The 13893-nt window shown below is 43.4% G+C and overlaps 1 protein-coding gene across 4 annotated transcripts in view; it reads left to right on the forward strand.

Annotated features, from left to right (window-relative positions):
• DIP2C (disco interacting protein 2 homolog C) overlaps positions 1–13893 on the forward strand; it is a 689547-nt gene that overhangs the window by 323019 nt on the left and 352635 nt on the right. For all 4 annotated transcript variants that reach the window (XM_077491128.1, XM_077491125.1, XM_077491127.1 and 1 more), the window contains 2 exons: positions 4140–4211; positions 13094–13204. In XM_077491128.1, coding sequence (XP_077347254.1) covers positions 4140–4211; positions 13094–13204 — 183 coding nt within the window. The remainder of the gene's footprint in view (positions 1–4139; positions 4212–13093; positions 13205–13893) is intronic.

Raw genomic sequence — 13893 nt, forward strand, 5'->3', positions numbered from 1 at the left:
ACCTTTATAGGTAAATTTGATCCAGGGAATATCCGATTGCCTCTCAGGGGATCAGAAAGGATTTTTTTTCCCCTGCTGTAGCAAATTGAATAACGCTTTGCTGGGGTTTTTCGCCTTCCTATGGATCAAACCAGTTAGCCTACCATCCATAGTATGCAAGCTCTTGGAGGGGATGATAAGGCACTATATACAAGATTTTACAAGAATGAAAACTGTATCATTAGCAGTAATCACCATGGATTCATGAAGAATCGTTCTTGCCAAACCAATCCATTAACCTTCTACGAGGAGGTGAGCTGCCATCTATATAAAGGAACTCCCGTAGACGTGGTGTATCTGGATTTTGCAAAAGCATTTGACACAGTTCCCCATAAACGTTTACTGCACAAAATAAGGTCTGTTGGAAAACTGTCTACAAGGGCGAGTTCAGAGGGTGGTGATAAATGGGTAGTTCTGAATGGTCAGAGGTGGCTAGTCGGGTTCCACAGGGTTATGTGCTGGGACCAATCCTATTTAAATTGTTCATAAATGACCTGGAGGATGGGGTAAACGGTTAAATCTCTATTTGCTAACGATACTAAGCTAAGCAGGGCAATAACTTCTCCGCATTATGTGGAAACCTTGCATGAAGATCTGAACAAATTAATGGGGTGGGCAACTACATGGCAAATGAGGTTTTATTGTAGAAAAATGTAAAATAATGCATTTGGGTGGCAAAAATATGAATGCAATCTATACACTAGGGAGAGAACCTCTGGGTCCATCTAGGATGGAAAAGGACCTAGGGGTCGTAGTAGATGATAGGCTCAGCAATGGAATGCAATGCCAAGCTGCTGCTAACAAAAAAAACTGAATATCGGCATGCATTAAAAAAGGGTTTAACTCCAGGGATAAAGCGATAATTCTCCCACTCTACAAGACTCTAGTCCGGCTGCACCTGAAGTCTGCTGTCCAATTCTGGGCACCAGTCCTCCGGATGGATATACTGGAATGGAGCAAAGAAGGGCAACAAAGCGAACAAAGGGTCTGCAGGATATTGGTTATGAAGAAAGGTTGCGAGCACTGAACTTATTCTCTCTGGAGAAGAGACGCTTGAGAGGGGATATGATTTCAATATACAAATACCCTACTGGTGACCCCACGATAAGGATAAAACATTTTTTGCGGCAGGGAGTTTAACAAGACACATGGCACCTCATTAAAATGAGAAGAAGAGGTTAAACCTTAAACTACGTAGTGGGTTCTTTACTGTAAGAACGGCAAGGATGTGGAATTCTCTTCCACAGGTGGTGGTCTCAGCAGGGGGGGGGGGGGCATCGATAGTTTCAAAAAACTATTAGATAAGCACCTGAATGACTGCAACATACAGGGCTATACAAGAGAATACTGACATATAATCACACACATAGGTTGAACTTGATGGTCTTGTGTCTTTTTTTCAACCTCACCTACTATATAACTATGTAACTGTGGGTATGATTGTGTATATGGGATTGTATGGGGTCTTTTTTTGGTTGAACTAGATTGGTGTGTTTTTTCAACCTGACCAACTATGTAACTATTTAATTTTGTTATCTTTGAACAGCAATGTTCCCTGGTTTCAAATTAAAAGTGGAGTGCAGAATTTATTAGAAAAACACTCGGGTTCCCTGCCATGCAGAATGTGTACGACTGGTGAACAATATGATGGAGGCACAGGAATGGAGGGTCACATGTAAAGGTTGATTATAGTAATTTTTTCGCTCTCTGAGCCACATTGACCCACTACACGACAGGGGCTTCAGGGTCCCTGGAACCCCCTTCGCCAGTGCCTTCAATACCTCCAACGGTGGTGGTATGAGCTCTTTCCACAGCTTTTCTTCTCTATAGGCCCTAGTATATTTGAACCAGTACTTTTTTGTATACCCCATGGTCTGACCCTCTTGGCCAGTGGGCCTTGAGGTTTCTACCATAGACATTTGTTCACCCGGATGCCTCAATCTTTTCTTTCCTACGTACCTGCCATAGGGGTTGAGATTGGCCCCTTTAGAGGCCCATGCCATCGCTTCTGGTTAATATTACGCTTGTGTACAATTTTGTTCATTGTCAGTTATATGTCATATTACTTTAGTTGCACTACTTTTAGACCCCTTTCACACTGGGACGCTTTTCAGGCATTTTTGTGCTACAAAATAGCGCCTGTAAAGCACCTCTCAAGCCACCCCAGTGTGAAAGCCCGAGTGCTTTCACGCTGGGGCGGTGCGCTTGCAGGACAGGAAAAAAAAAGTCCTGCAAGCAGCATCTTTGGGGCGGTGGAGGAGCGGTATATACACCGCTCCTCCACCTCCACTGCCTATTGATATAAAACAGTGCTAAGTGGATATTTTTAACCCCTTCTGGGTTAAAAGTGCCAAAGTGGTGCTAAAACTAGGGACGCTTTACCACTAACACCCTCACCACCCCAGTGTGAAAGGGTTTTTCTGTATGGTGCTTTTTTCCTCACTTGCGTGTAAAAAAAAAAAAATTGGAAATGCAGATTACATAAAATAAATTAAAAAGAAAAGTGGGGTGGACATTAATACAGCATTAAGTGGTATTGCGTGCTCTTTCGGGTGGTTTTGAATGATTTACACCAGGCTTGGACAAGTATCACTCAGGAGGTGAAGGTTAAAAAGTCAATTCCCTGCACTGTTGCTCTTCCCTGGAAACTTATATCCACAGAACTGGTCCCTAGTAGTATATGGACTATATTGACATTTTCCTGCTTCCTCTTCTTGAAGAAAACTTTTTTTTCCTGTCTTCTATGGGTTGACTTTGTATGTCATTGTGCTTTGCACTGTCATGTGAAGTAGGTCCATGTGTTTTATTGATGGTTGATGCCTGTTGCTTGAGTTATATTTGTTGGCTTTAGAAGGTTTATCTCACGAAATCTCTGTCTTCGCTGTTCATTGCCAACAAGAGCAACTTGATTTGTTTACTCACAAAGATTTTGTCATAATTTCTTCTCTGTTCTAAGCATATAAATAACAAACTGGTTTGTGAATGACAATTTCTTTCATGTCTAAAAATAGTGCAGCGGTATTTTCTTTCATGTAGCATGTATTTGGAAGCAAGCACTGAAAAGAAAGTCCTTAGTTACTGTCTTTTTGCATGTAAAAGTTTTTTATGATTTTGATGCTAGGAAAAATATTTAAGGTTTATGGTGTGTTGGCAGGTCACTTGGCTTATGACTTGTTCCTCTCCCTTTGTGCTAATGGAAGCTGGGTGTTACTTTAGAACTTACATTTTAGAGAAGCAGTCATCATTGATCTGGATCCGTATTTCACCTAAAGTATTTAAATGCATGCCAAGACAAGAAAGTCTGGTGCAACGTTCAAATGGTTGGTTTGTCTGGGAACATTTGTGGCCCAGTGGCCACTTCTGTGGGCTGCTCCCTCCCTACTATCCCAAAGCATTTTTTTTTTGTACAAGCTTAAGGTAAACCACCCAACCGAAGGCTGGGCAGGAACATCCAACACTCCCAGATGGACTGATACAAAGTCAGGAATTATAGTAGAGTGACCTTACAGTTGGATTATTGAAGAGTTATAGAAAGTCAGATCCTGAGTTAACCATCCAAGCGGCACTTATCATTAGAATATCCCTTTTGAGTTGATTGAGCTGTTTTTAAGAAGCGTGGTCACTGCACATGTAGGATCATAATGAAATATACACCCGTATGCATGTAAAAGTGAGTACTGGCATTTACATGCATACAACCAAGTACATGAGTTATTGTAATACATGTCTATGGGCAAAAATATGCTGCAGCGGTGGTTTCCGCGCACCAGAACTACAGCCGCAATTTTCTCTCTATGCCCATCTGCCCCTAAATATGGTCCTCTGCAAGAGCCTTGTTTACAGGGTGTGCTAGATCTTATTAATACGGCATTAATGTATACTTATGCAGTCATTGGAAATGATCTAACACTCTAATTTTTTTTTTTACTATGTACTGTTTATAAACTTAATAAAAGAGATTCAACATAAACTGTGTTCTAGAACTCAAACCAGATATGTCTATAGATCGACTCCCTGATACTGATCAAGTCAGGGTTATGTGATGGGTATAGTTTAAATAATGCTATATACTTGATGCATTTCTTTTTTGTATTTTTCAGGTGATATCACACAGAAAGGTTATGAGAAGAAAAGATCAAAGTTAATAGGAGCATATCTGCCTCAACCTCCAGGTATGTACTACATTGCATTCTTGAGTTATGGGGCTGTGGTCTTTTATTTAATCAATCAAAAAAACATAAAAATTGGTTGCAGTTGGGCAAGAGCTCTGATTTTGCACATGATTTTATAAAGAATCTGCTTTTGAGTTATACAAACTTTATAGCCTTGGAGAAAGCCACTGAAAAACTGTACCTCGGCCACCTCCATTATATCATCCCCCGCAGTTATTACCTTTTGTAAAGTCAAATTAGGAGAGTGAGATATGACTGACTGCTGTGAATCTTTAGGGATGGTCCTCACTTAAATAGCCCAGGAATGCCGTTTGGGTTCCTGTGCGACTCAGTGCTGTGCAATTTTCAGCCTATTTATTTGAGTAGGCTGAAATCTCACTGTATTGCACCAAAAGTAGTGCAAGCATTACTTTTCAAAAACACACTGCACCAGATCGTGTTATACTGCGGTACCACGTGATCTGGTTGGGGCAAATGCACAGTGTTTGCAATCTGTATTTGGGATATCAATAGGATTATATTGACACCCACAGCAGATCACACACACACAGCGCCTTTTGAATGTGGTGCAGAAAAAGCACTTGGAATGTTTGATTTACTATACCTCGATCTGGTGTGAACAAGACCTTAATGAACTGGGCTTTAAAACTTTGTTTCACATTTTGAATTCTTAAACCAAAACTTCACCCAAAAGGGAAAGTTCCGCTTGTTTGTGTCCTCCACCCTCCACTGCCATTTTTGGGGTGGGGGACTGGATTTGACCACTTGGGGTCAGATGTGCCACGGTGATCTTAGCCTAAGTGGTCTTAACTGCTTGTGGGGAGCCTGGCGCTCCTCTTTAAACTTTATTTTTTATTTTATTTTTTATTGGTTTATGATCAGGTCTACAAATATGTTAAAAAATATTTTCTATTTTTTTTAATCGGGTGAATTTGAAATATTTCATAAAAAATGTTTTGTGTTTTATCCAACCAGCTGGTGGAACATTAGGTTAGTTTTCTCCTATTTTCATCATCTTTTGTTGTAAAAAAAACAAACAAACATGAGAGGGCACCTCCATCTAGGTGTAGAGATTTATTAAAAAGAATATAAGACAATTAAAACGCACTCACTAATTAAAAGTGGATCAAGGCTGGTCATAAACCCATATAGACCTCCATAGGATCTCTATGAAGCTGCAGAGCTCTGCATGCAGGTGGCTAGCTGAAGCAGAGTTCTTGGTGAAAAAAGTACAGCTATCAGGCTTCAGGCTTCCGGCAGTAGCAAGATGGCTGCGGCTCCAAACCACACACCTCTCTGAGCTGGGTGATGGTGGCAGGAAGTGGAGGGGGTGTGGCTACATGTTTCAGGGCAGACAGGAGCGCTCCTTTATGAAACCATAGGAAGCCTCTTAATCTGAGAGTGTTCCCTACCACTAAATGGTGGTTGGGTTCTAGTCAGCGCATTAGCTTATTCATTTTCCTTTGTTGTAAAATCATGTTTCCAGAACTTAATAGCTGAAGATGAATATTACACACAAAAGTGAATGAGTTAGAGCAGTGACTCCCCTCCCATCCCTCATTTCTTTCAGATAATCTACTTCCGATTTTCAGTGTAAACTGGGAAAGGGGGTGGACTCTGAGCTAAGGAGTAAGCATTCATACCAGCATCCAGGTGGCCTGGCAAGCCTCTCTATAGCTGCTGCTTGGTGCACACCAATTACCTAGACCCCGCCCCACCCACCCCAATCCTACAATGTCAGCCAGTCCCACCACTATGACATAACCATCTCACTGCAGCATTAGCCAGCCCCCTTTCCCACTGTCACTCAGCCTCCCCCTCACGTCAAGGCAGTCGCCCCCTATTGGCTATCAAACCCCCTTCCTGAACCACATTTGCAGCTCCCCCTTCTCTCACCATTCATCAATCCCGCACCCCCTTTCTCTCAGCATCCACTCTGCTGCACCTCTACTTCTGTTAAAATCTACCACACCTGCAGCCCTTCTTTTCTCAGAATCCAATGTGCTTGCACCCCCTTCCCTCGCCAATCATCATGTTGCACCTGTCTTGTCTTAGCACCCACAGTTTCTACAGCCCCTCTTTTCTCTCAACGCAATGCACCTACACTTCCCTTCTTTCAGCATACACTGCACCTGCAGCTTCCCCTTTCTCAGCATCCATTGCACCTGCAGCCTCCCTTCTCTCAGCATCTACCATGCCTGCAAACCCCCTTCTCCCAACACACTACGTGCCTGCACCCCCTTTTCTCACCACCTGCGCTACCCCACCATACTTGCATTCCCTCTTCGACTACTGCACCTATGGATACTTCACCCCCACTCTCACCAGTGTGGCCCTGTGCACACTCCCTCCCCCACTTTCACCAATGTACCTTTTACAATCCCCCACCCCACCTCTCACCCAGTGCTTGCGCACACACACAAACAACAAATAGGACAAAATAACAGAAAAAGTCAATGTGCATAACTATTCACCCCTTAAAAATGTTGTAGCTATCACAGCTCCAAGTCACTTTGAATAAGTATCTATGAGCTTGCCACATCTTACCACTGGGATTTTTGCCCATTACTCCTTGCAAAACTGCTCCAGCTCCTTAAAGTTGGATGGCTTGCCCTTGTAGACAGTAATCTTTAAGTCTGATCACAGATTTTCTATTGAATTGAGGTCTGGGCTTTGGCTAGGCCATTCCAACACATTTACATGTTTCCCCTTAAACCACTCAAGTGTTGCTTTAGCAGTGTGTTTGGGATCATTGTCCTGCTGGAAGGTGAACCTCAGTCCTAACCTCAAATCACACACAGAGTGGTACAGGTTTTGCTCAAGAATATCCCTGTATTTAGCAACAGTTACATTTCCCTAAACTCTGATCAGTTTCCCAGTTCCGACTGCTGAAAAAACATCCCCACAGCATGATGCTGCCACCACCTTGTTTCACTGTGGGGATGGTGTTCTTTGGGTGATGTGATGTGTTGGGATTGCGCCAGACATGGCGTTTTCTTTGATGGCCAAAAAGTTCAATGTTACTCTCATTAGACCAGAGCACCTTCCTCCATACATTTTGGGAGTCTCCCACGTGCCTTTTCGCAAACTCAAAACGTGCCATTTTTTTTTCTGAAAGTAATGGCTTTCTTCTGGCCACTCTGCCATAAAGCCCAACTCTATGGAGCGTACGGCTTATTGTCGTTCCATGTACAGATACTCCAGTCTCTTCTGTGAAACTCTGCAGCTCCTACAGGGTTACCTTAAGTCTCTGTGCTGCCTCTCTGATTAATGACCTCCTTGCCCGGTCCTTGAGTTTTGGTGGTGCAGCTGTCTCTTGGCAGGTTTGCTGTTGTGCCATCTTCTTTCCATTTGGTTCTTCCATAGATTTGATGATGCTCCTGGAGATCATCAAAGATTTAACATTTTTGATAACCTAACCTTGACTTGTAATTCTCAACAACATTGTCCCTTACTTGTTTGGAGAGTTCTTTGGTCTTCATGGCAGTGATTGGTTAGTGGTGCCTCTTGCTTAGGTGTTGTAGCCTCCGGAGCCTTTCAAAAAGGTGTGTATATGTAGTCACAGATCATGTGACACTTATATTGCACACAAGTGGACATCATTTCACTAATTATGTGACTTCTGAAGGTAATTGGTTGCACCGGAGCTTTTTATGGGCTTCATAACAAAGGGAGTAAATACATACGCACGTGCCAATTAGCATTTTATTTATTTCTGAAAAATGGCTTTATGTATATATTTTTCGAATTTTACTTCACCAACGTAGACTATTGTGTTCTGATCCATCACATATAATTCAGATTAAAAAAACATTGAACTCAAGGCTGTAATGTAGCAAAATAGGTAAAAAGCCAAGGGAGGTGAATACTTTTGCAAGGCACTGTGTGTGTGTGTGTGTATCTTACAAAATACATGTCTTCAAACCATTATAATTGCCCTTTGATTAGTCATTATACAAAAGCATTAAGGCAGAGCTATTAGAAAACCCAAAATGCCTTGCAAACGTTGTCACTGTCATTAAATGTTCATCGGTAGAGCAAACATTTTATACAAAAATGACACACATTTGATGTGAATAAATTTCAATTTATTAACGTGTAATCCATATTAGTTTTGCCTGAATGTATTTATACTTGCAGAATTCAGCCAGCACTCGTAGAATCTGCCAGCATTGTGTTTACGTAGCCTGAATTTTTTGCATTGAAACATGCACACAGTAGTGCAATGTACAAATTATACTGTAGATATTTCTTCCGCACATTGGGGTAAGCATACACAGCCTAGTAAAATCTATTATACTCAAACAGGAAATATGCAAATTCACAGTCATGCCAGGATATAAATTGGGCAGAAAAATGCTTACAGCTGGATTTTCCATTTTTATACATTTTATACTCTTTTATATTCTAACCTAGTCACTGTAATAATCTTGCATGAAAAATAATTCTTGCCAATTTGTTTTAATGTTATACAAATGTTTCAATGTATAGATTGTAATTGTCTTTGTCGATGTGGGTAGCCATATTTGTTCATTACATGGGTAGAGGGGGGTGGTCTGCATCGCTGTTGTGCTGTATGCCATCTTCCCACAATGCAAGTCTATGGGGGACATTTATAAATGTGGCTGCACAGCTTGGAAATACTTATCAACGCAGTAAAGCAGATCTGGGACAAATTAAATATACACTATATTACCAAAAGTATTGGGACGCTGGCCTTTACACCAACAGGAACTTTAATGGTGTCTTAGTCTGTAGAGTTCAATATTGAGTTGACCCACTATTTACAGCTATAATGTTTGACCATTCTTCCAAAAGTGCATTTGTGAGGTCAGGCACTGATGTTGGATGAGAAGGCCTGGCTCACAGTCTCCGTTCTAATTCATCCCGAAGGTGTTCTATTGGGTTGAGGTCCGGACTCTATCCGTCTTCTCAACCGTATCAGTGCCTGACCTCACAAATGCACTTCTGGATGAATGGTCAAGCATTCCCATAGACACACTCCCAAACCTTGTAGACAGCTTTCCCAGAAGAGTTGAAGCTGTTATAGCTGCAGAGGGGGGGCCAACTCAATATTGAACCCTACGGACTAAGACTGGGATGCCATTAAAGTTCATGTCTGTGTAAACGCAGGCGTCCCGTTGCTTTTGGTAATAGTGTACTTGGCCAGCTTAATTCACAAATTCCTTCTCAGTTGCTCTAAAATAGCATTGCAACAGAATAAAACCTACCCTTAACCATGGCTTAGTACTGCTTCTGCTGTAAGCGAAAGTCTTTTTTTTATTTTTCCCCTCACTCAAACCTCTATATTGAAGTCTATGGGACTAAAGATCCCTTTCAAAAAAGGCACCCTTTGAAAATGCACAGATGTATTCGTTTGACTCAAAGGAAACCATGTTAACCACTTCAACCCCGGACCATTTTGCTGGTCAAAGACCAGACCACTTTTTGCGATTCGGCACTGCGTCGATTTAACTGACAATTGCGCGGTCATGCGACGTGGCTCACAAACAAAATTGGCGTCCTTTTTTTCCCACAAATAGAGCTTTCTTTTGGTGGTATGTGATCACCCCTGCAAATCTTTTTTTTTTTTTTGCGCTATAAACAAAAATCGAGCGACAATTTTGAAAAAAAAACGCATTATTTTTTACTTTTTGTTATAATAAATATCCCCCAAAAATATCTAAAAAAAATTTTTTTCCCTCAGTTTAGGCCGATACATATTCTTCTACATATTTTTGGTAAAAAAAAAACACAATAAGCGATTTATTGATCGGTTTGCGCAAAAGTTATAGCGTTTACAAAATAGGGGATCGTTTTATGGCATTTTTATTAATGCATTTTATTTTTACTAGTAATGGCTGCGATCAGCGATTTTTATTGTGACTGTGACATTATGGCGGACACATCGGACATTTTTGACACATTTTTGGGACCATTGTCTTTTATACAGCAATCACTGCTATATAAATGCAGTGATTCCTGTGTAAATGACACTGACAGTGAAGGGGTTAACCAGGGGATGGCAGTGTAGGGGTTAAGTGTTCCTAGGGGTGTGTTACTAACTGTGGGGGGCTGGGCTTTCATTTAGTGAACACTGATCTCTGCTCCAATCACATGGAGCAGAGATCAGCTTCACTAGTTGCTAGGCAGAATGGGGAAATGCTGTTTACAACGGCATTTCTCTGTTCAGCCGCCCCGTGAGACGATCGCGGGTATGCCCGCGGCGATCAAGTCCGCGGGACACGCAACCGGACTCACGGGGTCCCGACCGGCACGCGAGTGCGGCATTAAAGATTGGACGTACCTGTATGCCAATATGCCTGCCCGTGCCATTCTGCCGACGTACATCGGCGTGCGCCGGTCGGGAACCGGTTAAATGGACTGTAGTGCGTTTCTGCAAAACTGAGAATGCACTGGAAACTGGACAAGTTTGAACCCTAGCCTTAGACCCCTGCACCTGCAATCCGGGGCAGCAAACGGACAGAATTGCACATGTCTAGGGCAGATTGAAGATGAGGCAAATTTTCTCTCTACAATTAAAGCAACCGTGTTCAGAAAATTTTAATTGGAAGTCCAGGTTATTTCTACTATGCTTAAACCTACTACCACCTTGTTCTAAATCCTATTTCAGCCATTATCATCGATATCTCATCTCCTCTGAGGGCCAATTCACACTATATGCAGTTACAGATATTTTCCTGCTTTGTAAGGCCTGGTGCACACCTATGCATTTTTTTGTGCGTTTTCAGTTTTGCAGAAATGTACTACAGTCCAATTAACATGGTTTCCTATGGGTCCCATTCATATCTATGCATTTTATGGAAAGAGCCAGGCACTTTTTTCTGGTTTTTGGTTCCATAGACTTCAATGGATCAAAAACGTGTATTGAAAAATGTAAAATGCACCTGAAATATGCAACCTGCATAGGTGTGAACGAGGCCTTATGACAGAGTATTTCCCATGTGTCCCATTCACATTACAACGCTGCCTAGCAATGCGCTGCATTTTACCGCAGCACACCAGTCTGAATTGCACTGCATTGAATCAAGTGTATGTTTTGTACACTTCAAATAAAGTTAGTACAAAAAGGGAGCATGACGATGTGATTAATTGTGCATTACACTACCCCCCTCACAGAGGCAACGCAGAGCAGCTGGAGCAGTGAATGCTCTGCGATTTCTCAGAGGGGTAGTCTGAACTGGCCTTGAAACTGGCCGCTGACGAGATCACTTAACCGGTCCTCAGAATAGGTAAGTATATACATCTTCCTTTCACAAGGTACCGTATATACTCGAGTATAGGCCGACCCGAGTATAAGCCGAGGCCCCCAATTTACCCCCAAAAAACTGGGAAACCTATTGACTCGTGTATAAGCCGAGGGTGAGATATGCCTGTCCATCCCTGTGTGTGTCCGTCCATCCCTCTGTGTCCGTCCATCCCTGTGTGTCCGTCCATCCCTGTGTGTCCGTCCATCCCTGTGTGTCCGTCCATCCCTGTGTGTGTGTCCATCCATCCATCCCTGTGTGTGTGTCCATCCATCCATCCCTGTGTGTGTGTGCGTCCATCCATCCATCCATCCCTGTGTGTGTGTGTGTGTGTGTGTGTGTGTCCATCCATCCATCCCTGTGTGTGTGTGTCCATCCATCCATCCATCCATCCCTGTGTGTGTGTGTGTGTCCATCCATCCATGTGTGTGTGTGTGTGTGTGTGTGTGTGTGTGTCCGTGCAGCCTTGTGTGTCCAGCCTACCTGTGCCCCGAGCCTCCGTCCGGTCCCGTCCCGAGCCTCCGTGTCGTCCCGTCCCGAGCCTCCGTGTCGTCCCGTCCCGAGCCTCCGTGTCGTCCCGTCCCGAGCCTCCGTGTCGTCCCATGCCAGGATCGCCGCTCTTCGTCGGCGCCCTGGCGGCCATTCCCCTGTTCAAAAGCCGCGCCTCTGCCTCCACCTCCGCCTGTGATAGGCGGAACACTCAATTTCCCAGCAGTCAGTGTTCCGCCTATCACGGACATCGGCTCATCCGAGGATGAGCCGATGTCCGTGATAGGCGGAACACTGACTGCTGGGAAATTGAGTGTTCCGCCTATCACAGGCGGAGGCGGAGGCAGAGGCGCGGCTTTTGAAAGGTAGAATGGCCGCTGTCTGTCTGCTCGACACGCTGTTCGGGCAGTCAGACAGCGGTGACTCGAGTATAAGCCGAGGGGGGCACTTTCAGCCTCAAAAAAGAGGCTGAAAATCTCGGCTTATACTCGAGTATATACGGTAGTTAGAAAAGGTTTTAGAAGGTGGTGGGAGCAGGTTTATGTGTTTCTAAAGCCTACCTTGCATTAAGGTAAAAAAAATGTTTAGTTATCAATCTGCCCCCCCACCATAGTTACCTGAACCTGATCTAAATCCAGCGCTGTGACAGCTCTCCCCATTGACTCCTGCTGTTCGTCAAATCCTGTGACGAGTAGCAAGGGTCGGGGCCAAGCCACACTGTCAGTGTCTGTGGATGCAGGCAGCGTGGAGCGGGAGTGAGCCTGCAGGCGTACCATGATAGGAAGCTGCTTCCTATGTTGGCAAACCAAGAAGGGAAGGAGCACCAGCTGATTGGAATACAAATATCCAAGCAGGGATTTAGAGAAGATGAGGTCTGGTGTAGGTCTTCCCCCAGTAACATGAACATTAAAGTAGGCAGGCAATGGCAGGAAAAAACTCTGGATAGCCGCACACAGGAAAAAAACTTAAAATCCTTTGTTTTTATTAAAAGTCGAGGGTCCCATCACATCAAATAATCCACAGCAAAGGAAAAGGGTACAAAAATGCCGATGCGTTTCGCACTAGAATCAGTGCTTACTCATAAACTCATGAACATTAAAGTAATCATTATTATTATTCCTCTAGGGGTGGATCAAGCATTGCCACCGGAACGTAGAACGCCCGTCACCCCCTCCTCTTCCTCTAGGTATCATCGCAGGCGATCCTCAGGTTCACGAGATGAACGCTATCGATCAGGTAAGATGTTTGGTCAGTCTTTGGTCTTTTGATAGTTTGCATTATTTGGCTGGGCAACAGAGCATATCACAGAAAACGACGATGTATGTCATTACTCTGTGTGAGGGTCTGGTAAGTGGTCATGTGAGATCTGATAGTGTGTCATGATGATCGCATGTTCTTTATTTGAAAAGGTGCAAAGGATATTTACTCCAGAGATATAACTTTTATTCTACTACTCTACAAAATTCTGGTTTGGCCGCATCTTGAGTATGCCGTTCTGGTTACCAGTCCTCAGGACAGATGTGCTGAAACTGAAGAGAGTCCAGAGAAGGGCAACAAAGCTAATAAGGGGCCTGGGGGATCTCCGTTATGATCTCAGTTATTACCTCTGCATTCATGAAACTTATTTTCACTGGGGAAGAGACACTAAGAGGTAACATGATCACAAAACACAAATATCTTAATGGTGACACCAGCATAGGGGAAAAAAAACTGTTCAATATCAGGTCATTTAAAAAGACACAAGCCCACTTAAGTGCAGAAGAAAAGAGCACAGAACTGTATCTGGTGTAAATGAGCACAGTGAAGTTGGAGGAGAAGCGGTTTATTTGTTATTGTTAGGCCGCGTACACACGGGCGGACTGTCTGACGGACTTGGTCCGCTGAAACGTGTTTGCTTCAGTGGACTTGTTCAGCGGACAGTCTGG

The sequence above is a fragment of the Lithobates pipiens genome, unplaced genomic scaffold (assembly GCF_037356315.1).
Source record: "Lithobates pipiens isolate NorthernLeopardFrog02 unplaced genomic scaffold, aLitPip1_a1.2 Scaffold_19, whole genome shotgun sequence".
NCBI classification, from domain to species: domain Eukaryota; kingdom Metazoa; phylum Chordata; class Amphibia; order Anura; family Ranidae; genus Lithobates; species Lithobates pipiens.